General features: G+C 42.7%; 1 protein-coding gene across 6 annotated transcripts in view; it reads left to right on the top strand.

Annotated features, from left to right (window-relative positions):
* PLCH1 (phospholipase C eta 1) overlaps positions 1-20,277 on the top strand; it is a 392,590-nt gene that overhangs the window by 278,324 nt on the left and 93,989 nt on the right. For all 6 annotated transcript variants that reach the window (XM_073626065.1, XM_073626066.1, XM_073626069.1 and 3 more), the window contains 4 exons: positions 5,210-5,413; positions 8,784-8,904; positions 10,124-10,295; positions 11,573-11,680. In XM_073626065.1, the coding sequence (XP_073482166.1) occupies positions 5,210-5,413; positions 8,784-8,904; positions 10,124-10,295; positions 11,573-11,680 (605 nt within the window). The remainder of the gene's footprint in view (positions 1-5,209; positions 5,414-8,783; positions 8,905-10,123; positions 10,296-11,572; positions 11,681-20,277) is intronic.

Raw genomic sequence — 20,277 nt, 5'->3', positions numbered from 1 at the left:
ATAGCTCAGCATTAGAGATCATGCCTCTAAAAGATAACTGTTACACATCACTTTATTAATAAAAGAGCACAAAAATAAAAGAGTTCCAAAAAAATACACGATCTTCACATGGAACCACACCACTAGATAGTGGCCTATGTAATAATATCACCCCACTTACCATATATACTCGAGTATAAGTCGAGATTTTCAGCCCTTTTTCTTGGGCTGAAAGTGCCCCCCTTGACTTATACTCGAGTCACCACCGTCTGCCTACCTGAGCAGCGTGTGCTATTTCCATTCAGCGGCCATTCACTGTTCAAAAGCCGTGCCTCCTCCTCGTCTGTGATAGGCAGAAAACTCCATTTCCCAGCAGTTAGCGGTCAGCCTATCATGGATGAGAGAATGTCTGTGATAGGCTGACCACTGACTGCTGGGAAATGAAGTGTTCTGCCTATCACGGACGAGGAGGAGGCGCGGCTTTTGAACAGTACAATGGCCGAATTGTTTTATGACACGCTGATCAGTGCAGAGCGACACACGGAGGCATACACATGACACAGGTAGGATGCACACATACACAGGACACATGCACACATAAACAGGGACACATACACAGGGCACATACACATGCACAGGACACAGGTAGGTGACACATGCACAGGACACATGCACAGGACACAGGTAGGTGACACATGCACAGGACACATGCACAGGACACAGGTAGGTGACACATGCACAGGACACATGCACAGGACACAGGTAGGTGACACATGCACAGGATACATGCACAGGACACATGCACACATACACAGGACACAGGGAGGTATACAGCTGCAGATGGGCATTGTTGACCCTCTTTTCCACTTAGCTAGCCACTTAGCTAGCTGCTACATTTCTCACTCTCGTCTTATACTCGGGTCAAAAAGTTTTTCCCATTTTTTTGTGGTAAATTAGGGCCTCGACTTCTACTCGGATCGACCAATACTCGAGTATATATGGTACTTGCACTTAAAGTGATTGTAAAGGCAGAAGTTTTTTGTTATCTTAATGCATTCTTTGTGCAGCAGCCCCCCTAATACTTACTTGAGCCCCATCTAGATCCAGCAATGTTGCAACAGTGTCTTTGCTGCCTGGGACTCTCCTTCTCATTGGCTGAGTCAGCAGCATTGCTCCATTGGCTCCCGCTGCTGTCAATCAAAGTCAGTCAGCCAATGAGGAGAGAAAGGGGGCGGCCGGGTCACGGCTCCGTGTCTGAATGGACACAGGGAGCTGTGGCTCGGCTCGATGCCCCCATAGCAAGCTGCTTGCTGTGGGGGAACCCAACAGGAGGGAGGGTCCAGGAGAGCTGAAGAGGGATCCTAGAAGAGGAGGATCTGGGATGCCCTGTGCATAACTACTGCACAGAGCAGGTAAGTATAACTTGTTTGTTATTTTTAACTTAAAAAAAAAATGAGACTTTACAATCACTTTAAGCTGCAGTTTGATCCAGAACAGGAAAATTGAAACCTCCCCAAACTACCCCTAATGGCTGTGGCTGATAGCAACACAAGTATAGAGGACTTTTTACCAAAAGTCTAGAGTTGTGTAAGACTATGTATGTAAACTCTACCAATAAATGTCTCTTATTTGCTCCTTTTTTGGTCTGTTAAAGCAATTGTTAACACAAAAAAAACTAATCCTGTTCCCTTAAAGGAGAAGTCCTGCCTGAGCTCGTTTTGCTGGGATTCTCCTATGGATCACAGGAGTGCAATTCGTTTTGCACTCCTGTGACCCATTTTCAGGAGAGAACAGTCTGAAGTCCGCTCTCTGCTGACATCAGTGGAATCAGTCCAGGCACCGTGTCATCACGACAATAAAGTCTGGATCCATTAGGTGCCTGCTCACTGGCCGCTCCCCGCCCCTCCACAGCTCCGCTCCAGTGAGTGTGGAAGAGCAGAGAGGAGAGCTGCTGAATGACAGTCAGCAGCTCTCTGCTCGTGGATCTGTGAGAACGGCGGCGGGACAGATGCAACATCAGACTGATGCTGCATCCACCTAGGTAAGTATAATGGGGGGGGACCCTTACCTTTCTTTTAAAGCATGTTATACAGCACAGTGCTTGTGCTGTGTCATTTGGCCCCCTGTATCACCTATAATACCTGGCTGATCCTGCCAGTTTTTACCTTCCCCCTGTACGCTGACTCCGATATATCAGGGCTGCTGAGCCCTGACACCGGAGTCAGTTAGTGCCTCCGTCATCTGCAGCCCTGCTCTCTCCTCTGACAGTCTCTCCCCTCTCCCTCCCTGGCATCATGAGATCACTTTCCTCCACGCCCCTCCCGCCTCTATTTAGCTGCATAATGCAGCACATAGGAAATGAATCCCATGCAGATAGGGGCGGAGATTACCCTGTGACATCAGCCGGCCAGCAGAGGGGAATCTCGGGCCCCTCCCACTTCTCTGCAAAGATCGAGGCTGGCCAGCAGAGGGGAATCATATGATCACACGGCTGCAGTGTCAGAAAATATATTTCCCCTGTTCATTTCTAACAAACACTAATGCCCCGTACACATTAGTGGATGGTTTTTCCGACGAAATTCCGCTCAAGCTTGGTCACACAAAAGTTCTCTGAACTTTCAACCGTCAAGAACGCGGTGATGTACAACACTACGACAAGCCAAGAAAATGAAGTTCAGTGCTTCCGAGCATGCGTCAAATTGTTTCCGAGCATGCATGGTTTTTTGCGCATTGGAATTGCATACAGACAAACGGAATTTCCGTCGGAAAAATAGAGAACCAGCTCTCAATCTTTTGCTGGCAGAAATTCAGACAGAAAAAGTTGGATGGAGCATACACATGGTCAGAATATCCTTCTGAACTAGAGAAGTGCTGAGAAGAAGAGTTTAAGGAGACAGAGTTAGTACAGGAATCACAGCTTGCAGGCATCAAGGCATAATGGGATATGTAGTCCTAAGAAATTAAAGAGAAGCTGCAAAGCATGCAGGGAATCCAGGAAGTTATGGAGAAGAGAGGGGGGTGTTATGATTACCATGTTAAAATAAAGCAAAAATAAGCGTGGAACAAGGAGAAATAATTTGGCCACCATATCAAAGGACCGGTAGGCTGCAATATTATCAACTGTTGTTCTTTTGTTTAGATTCACTTTAAATAAGTTGTTCTGGGTGAAACTGTAGCAGGTCAAAATATAAAACCTAGCCATAAGGTAACTACAATTGTCATCAAACCATGCTACATGAAATGTGTGTATCTTCTTAATGTGGTCAAATGTGACTTTTTAGTTTTCAGGTTATGTGGCTTGGTCTGCTGGGCTATGGTCTAAAAATCTTCACTTTCAGGAATGTGGTAAATGGGATCCTTTGACTTATTATCATGTGCAAGATGAATATAAGACACTACTATTGCAGGGAAGCTTGTGCAGATGAAGTTAGCGTGATATTTAAAGCTTATTTTGCTGCTGCTGCCGAATGTTCTGGAACTTTTTATTAACTAATGAATTGGAAATGATTGTCTTAGTTTCTTTGAATGCTACAGTAGTTGCGGAAGCCCTAAGGTTGTAAAAACAAGGTCACAGATGGTATGTTAATTTTGAAACTAACTTTATTTAACATTCTTCACTGTATCCATCAGTGCAAATATGAAAAATAGGTCATATATCACAGGCTCCATTCTGCTATTCTACCGTGTGTCAAATTGTAGCATTTGGTTTGTGCATAAATTTGTACTAATTGTGACCAATGCTTTTTTTTAACATAAACAATACAGATCTGTGTTTACCGAACTCTCTTGACTTGTAGTTCTGTAATATGGTATTTTGATTGCATATATCATACATTTTTGTTAAAAGGGTTACAGTGCTTACATGATTTGAGTGCTGGTAATAGAAGCTAACAATGCAGGCGCTGCAAAACCTTTCTATGTTAATCTAACCAAAACCAAATCACAAGTTCAAATTTAAAGGGCACCTGTAATCACCTAAACTATGGAGATACAAATGTATTTACATATTTTTAGCAAGTAGTAAAAGAACTTTAAAACAAGAACTTACTGTGTCCCTCACTCTGTAGCTACAGGTACTGTGGAGAAATTCAGCTTTAATGATCAGGGCAGAGATTCTTAAAGGAGATCTACGATCACAGCTTGCGCTTTTTTTTTTTTTTTTTTTATAAGTTTACCATTGTAGTAGCAATACAAACAATAATTATTTTTGACAATCCAATATAACCTTACTTGAAAATCTCCTTTCATTTTGTGAGTGCTGCCTGTCTGCTGGCCACCTCTTTGTAAAACCTCTGGGGTTCCCTGCATGTTTTTCAGCTTCTCCTCTGCTGTTTACTTTCAATTTCTAAGGACTACATATCCCATGGTACCTTGATGCCTGCAAACAATGATTCCTGTACTGACTCTGCTTAATGATACTGCTCTCAACATCTCTGTAGTTCAGAGGGCAGACTCTGTGAAATGTTTGACACAGCAGTGCCTACTCACAGGACACAGTAAAAACGTGTGTCACAGAATTCAAAAAAGTAAATGTATGGGGATCTTTAGTAAAATTACAAACTACAATTATTGTTCAGAATAATAGGAGTAGGCTAGAAATAATTGGAATACAATGTGGAAAGGTTTTTCTATGATTTTACATTTTGAGCATAGATACACTTTAAGTCAGTTGATTTCTGAACAAGATAAACAAGAGAAAAACAGAGAAGCGCACACCTTGAATACTGCAATGATAACCCGTAATATTTGGTCACTGCAAATACGCTATACTTTCTTAAACACTAAGACGATGGGATACAATCTCCTTTATGACCTATAAAATATCACCATAGCTGACATTCTTAGTGTTATGTGACACACTGCAAGGCAATACATTTTTTAAAACATTTGCTGCTTTAATGGTCAGTTCCACTAAGCACTTGAAGGCAAACCTGTCCATTAAACTTTTTTGCGGGTGGGTCTTACCTTGGTATAGGAATTTTTAATAGACTCCTCAATTTGTGACTATTAGTAGAGGTAACTGTGGGACAACAGTAGCTAAAAGAGCTCAGTTTAGGACACGGGACCAGTGGAAAGGCAAATGATAGTTATACCCATGCCTACTCATTACACTACTTTCCACTGACTGGTGGCTTAATTTGGTGGAGTCATCTTATCTGTTTATACCAATGCATTTACATTTCTAGTATAAATAAAATAGGAGTAATAGGTACCCTTTACTATCCCACAGGTTTTACCAGCTTTATGAGAAGTCCTACAGGTGATATATTTAACCCATTGCATGGCGAAATTTACCAGGACATGGAGCAGCCACTGTGCCACTATTACATTGCCTCATCCCATAATACATACTTGACAGGGGATCAACTGCTGTCTCAGTCTAAGGTAGACATGTATTCTTGGGTATTACAGGACGGATGTCGATGCATAGAAGGTATGTTGAAGAAACAGTTTTATAAATAAAAATCAATCAAGGGGATAATAACATTATACATGTATATCCTTCTTTAGTGAATTATCAAAATGCTATTGAAGTTTTCTGTTTTGTCTTGTTGCTATAATGTAATAAGTCTGTTAGATAAAGGAATTAATTTGCATTTAAACAGGACAATTAACAGGTATTAAGACATTGTAGTGATAAGGCTGTGTAACATATAATACAATGAACGCAAATAAATTTTTATAATTTACAGCAGTCGGTGAGGGCAATCAATAATGGAAGTGATGGTCAAGTATCATATATGCCATTAGGAATATCGTAGTTAGAAATCCACAATTATAGCCTTGTCTTACAAGTTGCGTAACATTTTTGAATATATTGTAGTGAACCTGTATTGAGATGCTACTGTGCTCTTGAATGCGAATTTAGTATGCAGAGAAAATACACCTTTTTTCATTGCACGTGATTGGGTATTCTTAGCAAAGTGAATTTCCACAACATTCACTAAGTTAAGGGAAATTTCCAGAGCAAAGTGAACAGCCTAATTGCCCTTAGCAAATCAACCCTGCAGTCCTAATCTACAACTTTAACCTTTAATGCCGCGTACACACGATCGGACTTTCTGGCATACTTGGTCCGGCACACTTTCCGACGGACTTTGTCCGCCAGGTGCGGCGGACTTTAAAACGGACAGACTTGCCCACACACGACCGGACTTTCCGGCGGGCTAAATCCGCCCGTCTTTCCGACGGACTTTCGCCAGAGTTACGGCGGACTTTCAGAATGAACGGACTTGCCCACACATGGACAAGTCCGTTCATTTTGAACGTGACTCGGGTACGACGGGACTAGAAAAGGAAGTCAATCTTGCCGCTTTTATCGGCGAGATTGACACCTTGCGAGCCCCATCGTGGGTCATACCAGGCCCTTAGGTCTGGTATGGATTATAAAGGGAAGCCCCTACGCTGAAAAAACGGCGTGGGGTCCCCCCGAAAATCCATACCAGACCCCGATCCGAGCACGCAGCCCGGCTGGTCAGGAAGGGGGTGGGGGCGAGCGAGTGCCCCCCCTCCTGAACCGTACCAGGCCGCATGCCCTCAACATGGGGGGGTGCTTTGGGGGAGGGGGGCCCTGCGGGGCCCCCCCAAAGCACCTTGTCCCCATGTTGATGAGGAAAAGGGCCTCTTCCCGACAATCCTGGCCGTTGGTTGTCGGGGTCTGCGGGCGGGGGGCTTATCGGAATCCGGGAGCCCCCTATAATAAGAGGGCCCCCAGATCCCGGCCCCCCACCCTATGTGAATGAGTATGGGGTACATGGTACCCCTACCCATTCACCTAGGGAAAAGCGTCAATAATAAAACACACTACACAAGTTTTTAAAATAATTTATTAAACAGCTCCGGGGGGTCTTCCTCCGGCTTCGGGGGTCTTCCGGCTTCGGGGGTCTTCTTCCGGCTTCGGGGGTCCCTCCGGTTCCTCTTCTCCCGGCGTCCGGTTGGTTCTTCTCCCGGTGTTCCAGTTCTTCGGCCGGCTCCTCCGCTGTCTTCAGGCCGCTCTTTTGCCAGCGGAGGTCCGGACTTCTGGGCTTCTTGTCTTCTTCCCTCTTCTCTTTTCCTGATGTTGACACGATGCTCTCTCCGGCTGGACTGCTCTCTGAGCGCTCTGTTGTGACTTATATAGGCGGAGACCCCGCCCCCTTATGATGTCACAGTCCCTGGGCATGCTGGGACTGTGACGTTTTAGGGGGCGTGGTCAACATCACCCGTGACCACGCCCCCTAAAACGTCACAGTCCCAGCATGCCCAGGGACTGTGACATCATAAGGGGGTGGGGTCTCCGCCTATATAAGTCACAACGGAGCGCTCAGAGAGCAGTCCAGCCGAAGAGAGCGTCGTGTCAACATCTGGAGAAGAGAAGAGGGAAGAAGACAAGAAGCCCAGAAGTCCGGACCTCCGCTGACAAAAGAGTGGCCTGAAGACAGCGGAGGAGCCGACCGAAGAACTGGAACACCGGGAGAAGAGGCCGGAGGGAGCGGAGAAGAACCAACCGGACGCCGGGAGAAGAGGACACCCCCGAAGCTGGAAGAAGCTGGAAGAAGACCCCCGAAGCCGAAGGAAGACCCCCCGGAGCTGTTTATTAAATTATTTTAAAAACTTGTGTAGTGTGTTTTATTATTGACGCTTTTTCCCTAGGTGAATGGGTAGGGGTACCATGTACCCCATACTCATTCACATAGGTTGGGGGCCGGGATCTGGGGGCCCTCTTATTATAGGGGGCTCCCAGATTCCGATAAGCCCCACACCCGCAGACCCCGAAACCAACGGCCAGGGTTGTCGGGAAGAGGCCCTTGTCCTCATCACCATGGGGACAAGGTGCTTTGGGGTGGGGGGGCCCCGCAGGGCCCCACCTCCCCCAAAGCACCCCCCCATGTTGAGGGCGTATTCGGCCTGGTACGGTTCAGGAGGGGGGGCGCTCGCTCGTCCCCACCCCCTTTTCTGACCGGCCGGGCTGCGTGCTCGGATCGGGGTCTGGTATGGATTTTAGGGGGGACCCCACGCCGTTTTTTCGCCGTAGGGGCTTCCCTTTATAACCCATACCAGACCTAAGGGCCTGGTATGTCCCGCGCTCGCCGCAATAGGAAAATTTGTTTTTCCTATTGCAGCGAGCGCGAAATGCAATACCCTGCCCTTGCGTCGTATCTGGTCTGTTGGACCAGCATACAGACGAGCGGCCTTTCCGTCGGACCAGCACACAGACGAGCGGACTTTCCGCCAGAAACTGAGTCCGACGGAAAGATTTAAAACATGTTTCAAATCTAGGTCCGGCGGGCTTTTGGGAAAAAGTCCGCCGGAAAAGTCCGCCGGAGCCTACACACGGTCGGATTGTCCGGCGGACTCTGGTCCGCCAGACCAAGTATTCCGGAAAGTCCGCTTGTGTGTACATGGCATAAGTCTATGCTCATATCTTTCATCAATGTTTTATTGTTGTCTCCTTAGCTCGGGTCACATGGATGATCGTTTATTTGCTTGTACAGATGAAAAAAACCCCTCTAATGTTCTTTCAGTGAACTCTGTCTAGCTGTATGATTCTATTGCACATTGATGCACAATTTATACATTTTTGTGAATTAAACATAAGCAAAGCTAAAGTACAACAACCAATCAGATTTCAGTTTACTGAAGTGTGCTTACTGAAAGAGGAATTTTGATTGGTTTCAATGGGTTGCTGTCCTAGTTGAACTTAGGACAAACATACAATATAACCTGAGTGACTTATTTGCAAACGTGTAGAACAAACTAGCTCTACTGCTGAATAGATTTCCATATTGTAGCCTGCTTAACTACCTGTGTTATTTCTTCAACAGTTGACTGTTGGGATGGGCCAGATGGAGAGCCAGTAGTGCACCATGGGTACACACTCACCTCAAAAATTCCCTTTAAAGATGTCGTTGAGACAATCAACAAATATGCCTTTGTTAAAAATGAGTAAGTTGGCCCTTAATGTTTTGTGCATCAATAAAACCTGTTTAATTCCAACTTCTCCTGGACATTTGACAGTTCTATACTCCTAGCAACATATTTTAAATCTTATTACAGTAGGGTATACAGTAAACATACAACACTAACAATGCAGAAAGTAACAGGAAAGAGAATGTTTGGGTATCCTGCTCATTTCCTGCTTCCAGTTTTATAAGGAACATAGACATGAAAGACAGATGTGTATCAGGATAGATGTTTTTATTTTTCCAACTGTGTGACAAGGGACTAAGCAGATATGATCAAGGTTAAATTGTTAGGTCTCCATAGATATTAGATGCCATCTTGTCTGATGTTTGCAGTGTAACTATGAAGCAATGGTTATGCCATAACCATGGCCATAACGATTGTTCAAAATAAATAAAATAATGCTAATAAATTATAATGCTAAAACACAGCATTGTGTTTTATTTATGGGTTCTGAAACTTTGAAGCAAGCTAAGGAGTGTTCTCTGCAGCATTATGCAGAGAAGACTACTAAGGACACTGCAGGCTCTTCACTGTTTCCAAATTTTATGAATGAAATATAAAATGCAGACATAACGTGGAGTAATGTAATGTCCTAGGGATGGTAGTATCTGTTCATAGGAAAAAATGGCGACCAAAGTTGGTCAAAAACACTGGTGAATTTTCAAACGATTAGTACGAACATTCGTAGGAAAATTCTCAGTACATTGGGTGTTTTGATGAATGTTGTTTGAAAGTACTTCAAAATTTTATTTTATTTTAACATCTGATTATGGAAGGAATGTAACTTCCAAAACGAAAACCGCATACATTTTATTTGAGAAGAAACTTTTCATCCCACTCCTTCAAATTTTGTTATCAAAAACGGAGCCAAATACATTTTTTTAGAATGAAAAATGAAAGGAAAAAAAAAGTCTACTAGTGTATGGCTTATGTCCAGCTAAAGTCTTTCTATGGGGCCAGTGGAGGCCTCAATTGGGCTTAAACCTCATCTCCATGAAGAGACATTCTTATCATGCAACAAGGTGAGCTCAATCTGAGGGTATCAGTTATCAAGGTTATTTGACCCAAAAGTCACCTAGTGCTATTGGGACAAGGGTGGACATGAGTTTTTTGTTGTTTGGCTCTATGAAGCTGCATATTCTGGGCCTGTATAGAGTCAAAATGTAAAATGGTTGATCACATTTTTTCTTTATTTCAGGTACCCTGTCATTTTGTCCATTGAAAACCACTGTAATATTCAGCAACAAAGAAAAATTGCTCAATACCTCAAAGAAATATTTGCAGATAAACTTGACTTATCTTCAGTACCAGTTGGAGAAAACAAACAGCTTCCAAGCCCCCAGAGCCTTAAGGGCAAGATACTTGTGAAGGTAAACAATAATGTGGATTGTCGTGCTTTATGAAAAGCATGCTGCATACTTGCCTATGAATAGATTAATTTATTAACAACATATACTGAAAAAACAAGGTCGGCATATTTGTAATTTTTAAAATTTACTGTAGAGTAGGTGTTACTTTGAAGACAATAGATATTGTTCCTGGAGAGATAAAACAGCATGAACGGGAATCAGAAGAAACAGATGTTTCCCCAGTAGCGATAATAAATTCACAAACAGCCTGAACAAAAAGTATTCTCAAGAAAAGAATGAAACCCAATATTTTTTTAGGTTGTTTGATAGTCTACAGACAAGGTATAGATAATAACCCAATTAATTCTAAATTTAAATGTATATTGGTTGCCTAATGTTATTTTTTTAATAATAGCTTTTACAGAATGCATATGAATTGGTTATTTTGCTGTTACTTATTGCTCAAAGTGGGTAAATCAATAATAAAAAAGAGAAATAAAATGTGTTAAATAACAAATTTGATCGGTTTAGAGATCAGACCTCTAATGCAGACTCCCTCCCACCATCCTGGGTGCTGTATGGATGGATTGCATTCATTTATATCCTAAGAAGACCAGAGCTTTGCCCTATAATTGCAAAATGCCCATACAGTTTCAGTTTGTAGGTTAAATCAGCATGTCCTTTTACTAGAGTCAGATTGTTCTCTCATTAGGCAGATAGACTCCTAAATCCTGAGCCTTACTGTGTACCACCTGCAGTGGTACTAGTTGCAGACTCTGGAAACACTGCTTTAATAAATTAGTAAAAAATTTGAAGAGAGATGTCTTAACTAGTGCTGCCACAGTACAGAAAATGTATAAATCTTTAGTTGGTGTTGTACTGTAACCAAATGTCTTTTAAAGTACTGCATTCCTCAGTTAGAGCCCTTTCACACTGCGGCACTTGAAAACTGCCCAGAAAACGGCTTCAGGAACCATTTTGAGGTACTTTTCAAGGTCCTTTGAGGCGCTTGCCATTAATTTTAATGGAAAGAGGCGCTTTTTTTAGCGCTCCAAACATGCTCCAAAGATGCTGCTTGCAGGAGTTTTTTAAGCTCGCCGCCAGCACACCACCCCAGTGTGAAAGCATTCATTGGTTTTAATGGAATTAGGTTTTCTCGTGCTTTTCAGGTGCTTTTTTTAGCCCCAAAGCGCTTGAAAAGCACCTCAGTGTGAAAGGGCTCTTAATAATTTAATGTAACCATTTGCAAGCATATGATTTGAACAACATCTACATAGTACATTGTACTCTTTTTCCAGGGGAAGAAATTGCCGTATGACCTGGCGGAGGATGTGGAGGAAGGGGAAGTCTCAGATGAAGACAGTGCAGATGAAATTGAAGAGGAATGCAAACTAAGCAATTGTTTTGTAAGTAAAATGCACGTTGTACAGAAAACTATGGCAGGTGACAATCAGACACATGTTATTTGGGCCCATGCTTTTTGTGACTTATATAACTGATCTGTTAAGAATTTGAGTGGTGGAGATCAGGTGAAATAGAAGAACCTGGCCAAAAGCTGATTGAAATGGGTGCATGTCTTGGGTTCTGCATACACCCTTGGCTCTAGTGTTATACTGAATATCCAACCTTCAGATAAACGCATCCTCCCTCTAAACACCTTGAAGTTGCTGCTGAATTTAAAGGGAAATCAAAGGCATTACAGTAATTCAACTCCCACTGAAATGGTAAGAATCAGGTAATGCTTGTCAAGTACAAGAAATGATCTAAGGTACCAAGGGGCCAAAGCTAGACAGAGGTGGCTCCAAAAGGAAACACACAGTGGTATAAGTTTAAAAAAATGAATTATTTTATTAATACAAATTCAAATATGACAAAAAATTGCAACCTTCACCACACCATTATAAAACCATTCATGACAATGTTGTCAGGAACTCATAAAAGAAGGAGACCCGGTCTATCATTCAACCCACTCACACCAAACAGCTAACTGTGTTGACTGAAGTCTAAACGACACTGATTAGTGATAAGCCATCGCCAGTTGTAGGGGCAAAATTGGCATGACATCGCAAAAAAGGACCACACTAGTAATTAGTCCATTTGAAATCATCCAAAATTAGGCAATATATGTGGAAGGATGGACTATAGGCTGTAGTAGTGAGCGTTGACAGGCACAGATCCAGAGTAACAAGTGTGTTCAGCAGCACATGCGATGGAAGCAGACAGGAGGGCGGGGAGGAGGAAATGGTTAACCACTGCAAGCTAGTGGTCACAGGTGAAGAAGTGTCCACACGGCGGTGGCCATGACAATTACGCTAGCAAATGGAGTTGGGAACAGCGTCCCTGCAATCTCACCCAACCAATGCTCGGTTCTCCCTGACAGCTGGTTCACGATGGTGGCAGACCACTACTCAACTCCCACTCACAGGAACCTCCAGGATAGCTGCTAATGTCCGTGATGGTGTATGACTGACATCACATAGGAAGTCCTCATATCCTCTGTGCAGTCTGTGCAAGCTGTGTAGAGCAGGGTGGGACGGCTGATGGTACAAGCCGTATGAATAGAGAGAAAAGCCGGATCACATGACATAGTGACGTTGATGCATTTCGCTCACATGATCACGTGAGCTTTGTCACGACACAGTGGAAGTTTGTTTCCGGAACTTACAACATTTCTCCTCTTGAAATTTCTCCCAGTCACTTATCACAGACTTAAAGGACCACGTCACAAATAGATCAATAAAAAAATGATAATTTGTGTATCAAATAACTTTTGGATATCTTATTGTTCAGACCTCAAATACAAATGTATTTTTTAGTAACAAAATCTCCTAGACACTACATCCAAACAGATCAAAGTCAAGAGTATTAGCATCCTCAGCAGGTCAGTCAAACAGGCATTAAATTTACAACCAAACCGATGCAATTTTGAATTTAGATATTTAGATGAAGGATATTTGAAGAATACAAAAAGTATCCAGTCATGGATGAAATTCCACAGTCCACAGATATTCCTGGTCAATGTGACTAGAGATCTAAAAATACCTGTAAACTGAGCTCTGTATTGACCCCCTTTGGAATCATCGTTTTTTGTCCAGTGCAGAGTTTTACTGGAGAATATACCCTGTAAAAACTATTGACAGGTTAATTGGGCAATTCTTCATTTTTACATTCATAATAACAGTTAAATATTATTAAAAGCATTTACCACAACCCTGGACAATCATGATGCATGTTCATACATCCTTTATGCAAAGAGCTGTACATTAGGGAGACAAAACAACCTCTTAAACAAATTGACCAACATAGTAGGGCAAATTATGCAGGTCAAGACTTGGTAGTCTTCCAACATCTTAAGAAAAAATGACATTCTTTCAAGGACTGTTAGGTACATATTTTGAACAGACAGTACAACTATTTTGCAATAGGCATGAAAGAGGCCATCTACATCAAACTGGGACAGCCATCCATAAAGGGGTGGGGGTCTTCAACACCTTCTGTCTTCCATATATAATGCTATTTTATCAGCTGTACCCCAGCAATTCAACGCAAATTCAAACCATTAGCTATGTAAATTGAGTAATTATTATATAGGCAGACTTCCTGACTCCAAATTTGGGATTATGTAATTTAAACAGGCATGTGCCACAACTTTCGCACTTCACTTCCTGATCTTGAAAATCAACATCTACACATTCAGTAGTGATTTGATTACGGTGCTGATGCTGCATGTGTAGATATAAATGCTGGAGTATCTTCCTGACATTAATTGGAACTGAAGAAGATGGTTGGAGATGCTACAAAATGTGTTCAACGTTAAGGGCCTTTTCCTACTGGTGCAATTTTGCTGCACTAGAAAGCACCTTTCCAGCGTGACAGAAGTGCATCAAAATTATTTCCCTTTGAATCCTTGCTGTGCTGGATTTACACTGTGGTTTGAAAAGTCCTGCATGCTGCATCTTTGGTGCACTTTTCTAAAGTGCACCAAAAATGCACCTTCCATTGTAAGTCAATGGAAACTCACCAGAAATACACCAAAAATGCACCAAGAGTGTGTATTTCGATAATTTTTTTTTAGGGTCACATGGCTTTTATTTAAAAAGATGCTGGTTGTTAAGGAGCCGACACCTGCTGCCATCCGTAACAACCAGCGGATAGCTGCTGTATATTACAAAGCCTCAGCCATGAAGGTCACTCCCAGGTTCTCTTTGCTAAATCTCTTCATGTTTAGGGGAGTCGATCCAGCCACCGACCTCTCATCTCCTCACAGCCACAGAGCCACTTGAGCTGTTCGGCTGTCCCGCTCAGTATTACTGGCTCCTTCCCTCTCCACAGTGCCGGGTAGTAGCAATGATAGACTCCTCTCTGTTCCCTGCAGCTCCTTCCCTGACAGCCGGGCACAGCGATTCCACCGCCCTCCTCATCTTACACCTAGTACCCAGAGCCGAAACACAAGAGACCAACGTCTCAGCACTGCTCGGTCTCAGCACCACACTGATGATGATACTGAAGAGCATCTAGGAAAGTTACCTGTCATTGTATGTGTAGCTATTTACTAGTTGTTAAGAACACCAGCGTGTGCCGGCTTCTTTAAAGCCAGTGAATAGCAGAGTCTGTACCTGATGGCGTCCTTAGCAATCAATGTATGGCTTGTTCTTAAGAAGATGGCATCCAACGGCATCCTTAACAATCAGCTATTCACAGCTATGCGCTACACTAAATTTTAATGCAGTGCGTTTAAAAACATGCTATGCATTTTTTTTCCAAACACATGGCATGTTTTAGAAGCACAGCAGTGTGAAAGAAGCCCTATGTTCATAAATTGTTACTTAATGTATACAATGTAATATCATTAAAAAAAGTTTATACTTTTCAGTTGCTATACTTGTATCTTTAGCTGTAGTCCTTGAACATGTGAAAAAGCACTCTCAGTCCTTTCAACCACAATCCAAAAATAAAACAACAATGCATTTGGAAAGGCCCCAGATGGTTTATAACAATTGCACCTGTTGGCTCCTTAGGTACAACACCCTGATGTATTTATTACGAAAAAAAAAGCTCAGTACACATGAGCACTTAAACAGTTGTTTAAAACTTGGCTTACATTACTTTCCATTATTTAATAAAAGGATGTATTCATATTCTGATGAAAAAGGTTAAGTGTAATTTTACCAAATCGTGTAGCTGCTGCTTCTAATATTACAGGATAAATTAAAATGGGAAAATAATACAATGGATAAATGAACACTTTTCAAAATACACTATGTAATTATTGTAAATCAAACATAATTTAAAAATCAACTCTTATCAATTACCTCATTGTGATCGCTATCAATGATATAAAAGATCCTGGCAAGCAGATATGATAATATTAAAAGGGTAGGTTATCAGACAGTGATTAGGAAGAAATATATTTTTAACTGTTCCTTAATACCTAAATACATTTTGAATACTTAATTTTTATTGAACAGTAAATGTATGTACATAGAGCAAAAAATAGAAAAAAAACTAAGTAAGGTGATGCTTCTTCCACATCAGGTGACAAATCTGTTCTTCCACCCGCTAGAAACATTTTGAGTGTTAAGCCTTTAAAATTGAAAGATTGTTTGAATTGACCAAATATGTGACAATACTTATTATGACTATTGCTTCCCAGCTCTTCTTTGTGTCTTTGAATCTCCTATAATGATTCTGGCAGATGTTTTTTTCCCCCAACCAATACTGCTTTTGACCCATATCCTCGTGCTGCTCATTACACTAACTAGCAGTACAGTAATTAGAGATTGTTACATAAAAGTTTATCATAATCTTTCTAAATAATTTAATACTATCTGATTAGTTTAGGTCTGCCCCCTTGGAAACCATCCCTAAGAGAAACATGGATGCTGAATGTTCTGCAATGCTTCAGGTCTGGCTATTGTGCTAACCCAGTGACTTCAGTGCTTTCTGAGTTTATGACCTGGACTGAATGGGGGTCATTTACTATAGCGCTGAAAAATGGTCCTGCAGTCCCAGAAAATAGCGCCCAAATAAAGCCAAGTAAGACTTCAACTCTCAGAAATTGAGCGCTAATGCAAATGGAAAGCAGCGCTATTGCAGGCAAAAATGCCTGTCAGATCACATATGAGGGAATAGTGGAAGTCAATGGGGCTCGAACCTGCAAAATCAAAAGTTCTCACTGAAGGCTTATATGCAAGTTCTTTGCCATAAAAAGTGTATAGGGACCTGGGTCCTGCTCCAGGAGACATGTATTAGTTGGAAAAAAATGTTTTTAAAGCGGACAATTTTTCTGGAGCAGTGATTTTAATAATGCTTAAATTGAAACAATAAAAATGAAACATTCCTTTAAATATTGTGCCTGGGGGGTGTCTACAGTATGCCTGTAAAGTAGCGCAGTTTTCCCATGTTTAGAACAGTACCGCAGCAAAATGACATCTCTAAAGAAAAATGTCATTCAAAATTGCTCGCGGCTGTAATGTGTTGCCAGTTCCCGGCAATATAGAATTAAAATAAAAGAAAAAAATGGCATAGGTTCCCCCCACCAGTCCACACCAGGCCCTTCGAGTTTGGTGTGGATATTAAGGGGAACACCACGCCAAATTTTTTTTAAAAAATGGCGTAGGGGTCTCCCCCAAAATCCAAGGGTCTGGTATGGATAGATGTTTCTAGCCTCTCCCAGACTCCGCACAGTCTCCTGGGAGCTAGTCTCAGGCTTCCCAGGATGCCACTGAGCACGTGCGGGAACGAGCTGTGAATGCTGGGAGCACAGCATTCACCGCATCCAGGAAATAAATGCTTGTGGGCTTCAAATGCCCACAATGAAGATGGAAACCGCCTGCAGTGAATAATATAAGTTATTCTTTCCAACGAAATCTGACACAGGTGGACATATTATACACAATATGTGAGTATGTAATGCTGAGAAGAAAAGTTTGTGAATGAACTCAAAAAAAAAAAAAAACGATAGATAGGTGGACCCCCGCTTTAAGCAATGAAATCAAAGACTAGAAGGTCAGCACATGCTCCCAAACCATGAATGCCTGGTCAGACAGGAACAATACACGCAACATTGAAAGCATGGCCACTTAAACCCACTTTTGATTGAAAAAATGCACAAGAATTTCAGCAAACAGCCCTAGTTGGGCGTTTGTCAATAGGCACAATATCATTCCTTCGCCCCCACAATTTTTTTTTTTTTTTTACACTATCAGTAATTAGTGACTGCCTCCACATCATATGACAAAACAAATTATTAATACAGAGCACATCTTAATAATCATGCAAATATATCAAAAGACATTCCACGTATCCCTCTTCCAATATCTCCCAGCTTCTTCCTCCCCCATCCCTTTTACATCAGAAAGATAAACAATATACTTCCTAGCCAAATATAACCTCACTGCATCTTCTACAGAAATGAACCTCTTCCTTCCTACCCATATATTCCTGGCTGCATTTTTCTCCAATCTCCACAAACCCAGAACCACCATTTCCTCCCTTACAAAAACCACCACCTCCCTCAGGAAGCCTTTCAACTTTCCCAGCACTTCTTTAGCAAAGACACATTTCCAAAACACATGGAACACGTCCTCCACTCCCCCACAGCCCTCCCTTGGACACAACTCCGATCTTACCAAATCCCTACTTTTCAGAAAACTCATGGTCATCAGACACCCCGTGAAGGTCATCCAGGATATGTCTCTTTGGCGGTTAGTCAGTCCTCTTGTGTTCATACTCTTCCAAATTTGCATACTTTCCTTCTCTCTTAAGTACTGTATCCCATTAGGAAAAATCTCCCCAGCAATCCAAGCTTTAAGTTTCTTTTTATGACCAACCTCCCTCCCCAGACCCCCCAACCTCCATACTTTCCAGATCTTGGTTAAGACCAAAAAATACTGAGGAACAACCCATGCCTGTGGTTTTTCCAGGACCCACCTGTAGAGTCCGAGTCTTGTAAACAATCTTCCTCCAAGGTACTGCATCATCTCTTTCCCGATTCTGTTACCTCTTAGGGTCCTTATCAACGTCACCCAGTAATGCAGCATCAAAAGTCCCCGATCTTTGGAAGTCCGAAGCCACCTTTGGCCCTTGGTTTAGTAATCTTCTCCCTTGCACATTACTCCATCCTCCCTCCCCAAAAGAACAAGAACAGTAGCCTCGTCATTTTCCTCACCCAACCATCAGGAGGCGGAAAGACAACAGAGACATGCAACATAATCAGAAGGATCACTGACTTGATGATCAGAACTTTCGCGGTGCAGGAAAATTCACGCATCTGCCACATTGACAGCTATTCCTCCACACGCTCAGTCACCTTATGAAAACTGCAACTCCCCCTCAACTCCCTGTCAAAACACACACCCAGCACCTACATCCTCTCCACCTTCTGACTCCATCCCTCATTCTCTTCCACCTCACGGACCAAACTACACACCTGACACTTACTCCAATTCACACTCATCCCAGACATACTGCAGAACAGACTCACCTGCGCCACACATCAGACATTCCACCAGCCACCAACACAACATCATCCATGTACCCCAACACTTTCACACTCCTTCCACCACTGCCAGGCACAAACACACCCTTGAATGCCTTGTCCACTGCACTCAGTAATGGCTCCATCACATCAAAGGTGACAGGGGGCACCCCTGCCCAACACCAGACATCACATGGATACTCCCCCCTAGGGTACCATTGAACAAAACCTGACTTGAGACACCTTTGTATAGTCCTCTGATAACCTTCATCAGCTGGTCCGGAAACCCTAGGACCTCCAGAATCTGAAACAGAAACTGATGGGAGACTTTGTCGTAGGCCTTTTCAAGGTCAATCAACTCTAGAAGGCACGGCAAGTTGCTAGATTGCACGTAGTATACGACATCCCTCAGCAACGTTAGATTGCTGGAAATCTGCCAACCAGGAACCGCACACACCTGCTGCTCCCCAATCACTTTGCCAACCACAAGTTTGACTCGATCGGCAATCAACCTTGCCACAATCTTGTAGTCAACGTTCAACAGTGTAATTGCCCACCAATTCCGAATGTCTCTTTTGTCGCCCTTTTTATAGATGGGGGTAATCACCCCCTCCCTTAAGGACTTTGGCATCTCCCCCACTTCAAACACCAGCCTCACCAACTCACGCACGTCATTCTTCATCACCTCCCACGCTTTACAAAAGAACTCAACAGTCAACCCATCCTTCCCAGGCATCTTATTCCGATTCATCACATCTATCACTCGCCTCACTTCCTCCTCAGACACAACACACACATACCAAACCTATTCTCCTCAGACAATCTTGCATCCACTTTCTCACAATACTCTTGCGTCTCCTCAGCACTTACTCCACATCTGCCTGCAAACAAATCCGTAAAAAACTCATTCACCGTCTCCACCACCTTCTCACCATTCACCTCCTGTCCCTGCACCATCACCAATTTCATCACATTGCGTCCCCTCAAGAGCTTCTTGAAGAAGAACCGCAAACATGTCTCCCCTTTCCCCATGTCCTTCACTTTAGCTTGGAAGATTAGCTTCTTCCCTCTCATCACCTAAGCTTTCTTTATCTCCTCCCTAAGCTTTCCAATCTCCTCTTCTAACTCCCAGCCCTCCTGCCTTATTTGCAGGAGTCCCAACCTTTGCTGGAGAGCCCTCCTTTCCTGCTTCTCTTTCCTTGCATTCTTCACAACTGCTAGAAGAAAGAAGAGCTTGATTCGCTCCTTCAGCTAGTCCCACCACTCAAAAAAGGATTCAAAATCCCCCTTCCTTCCCAACCACACTTTGTATTGCAGAGCAAACATCAAAAATCTCTTGGTCTTCCAATAGCAGATTATTTAATTTCCAGATTCCTCTCCCAGTCTTGACATCTTGATCAAAAATAAACTTTCCCACCAAAACCTGGTGGTCGGAGAAAGACACCTCCCATTGCTTCCACTCTGCGACCTTCAGTGCCCTGGAACCTAAAATAAAGTCAGTTCGGGATTTTACGCTTCCCTTAT

This window comes from Aquarana catesbeiana, linkage group LG04, assembly GCF_042186555.1.
Source record: "Aquarana catesbeiana isolate 2022-GZ linkage group LG04, ASM4218655v1, whole genome shotgun sequence".
NCBI lineage: Eukaryota > Metazoa > Chordata > Amphibia > Anura > Ranidae > Aquarana > Aquarana catesbeiana.
Note: the sequence above shows the minus strand (reverse complement) of the source record. Positions and strands in the feature narration are given on the sequence as shown.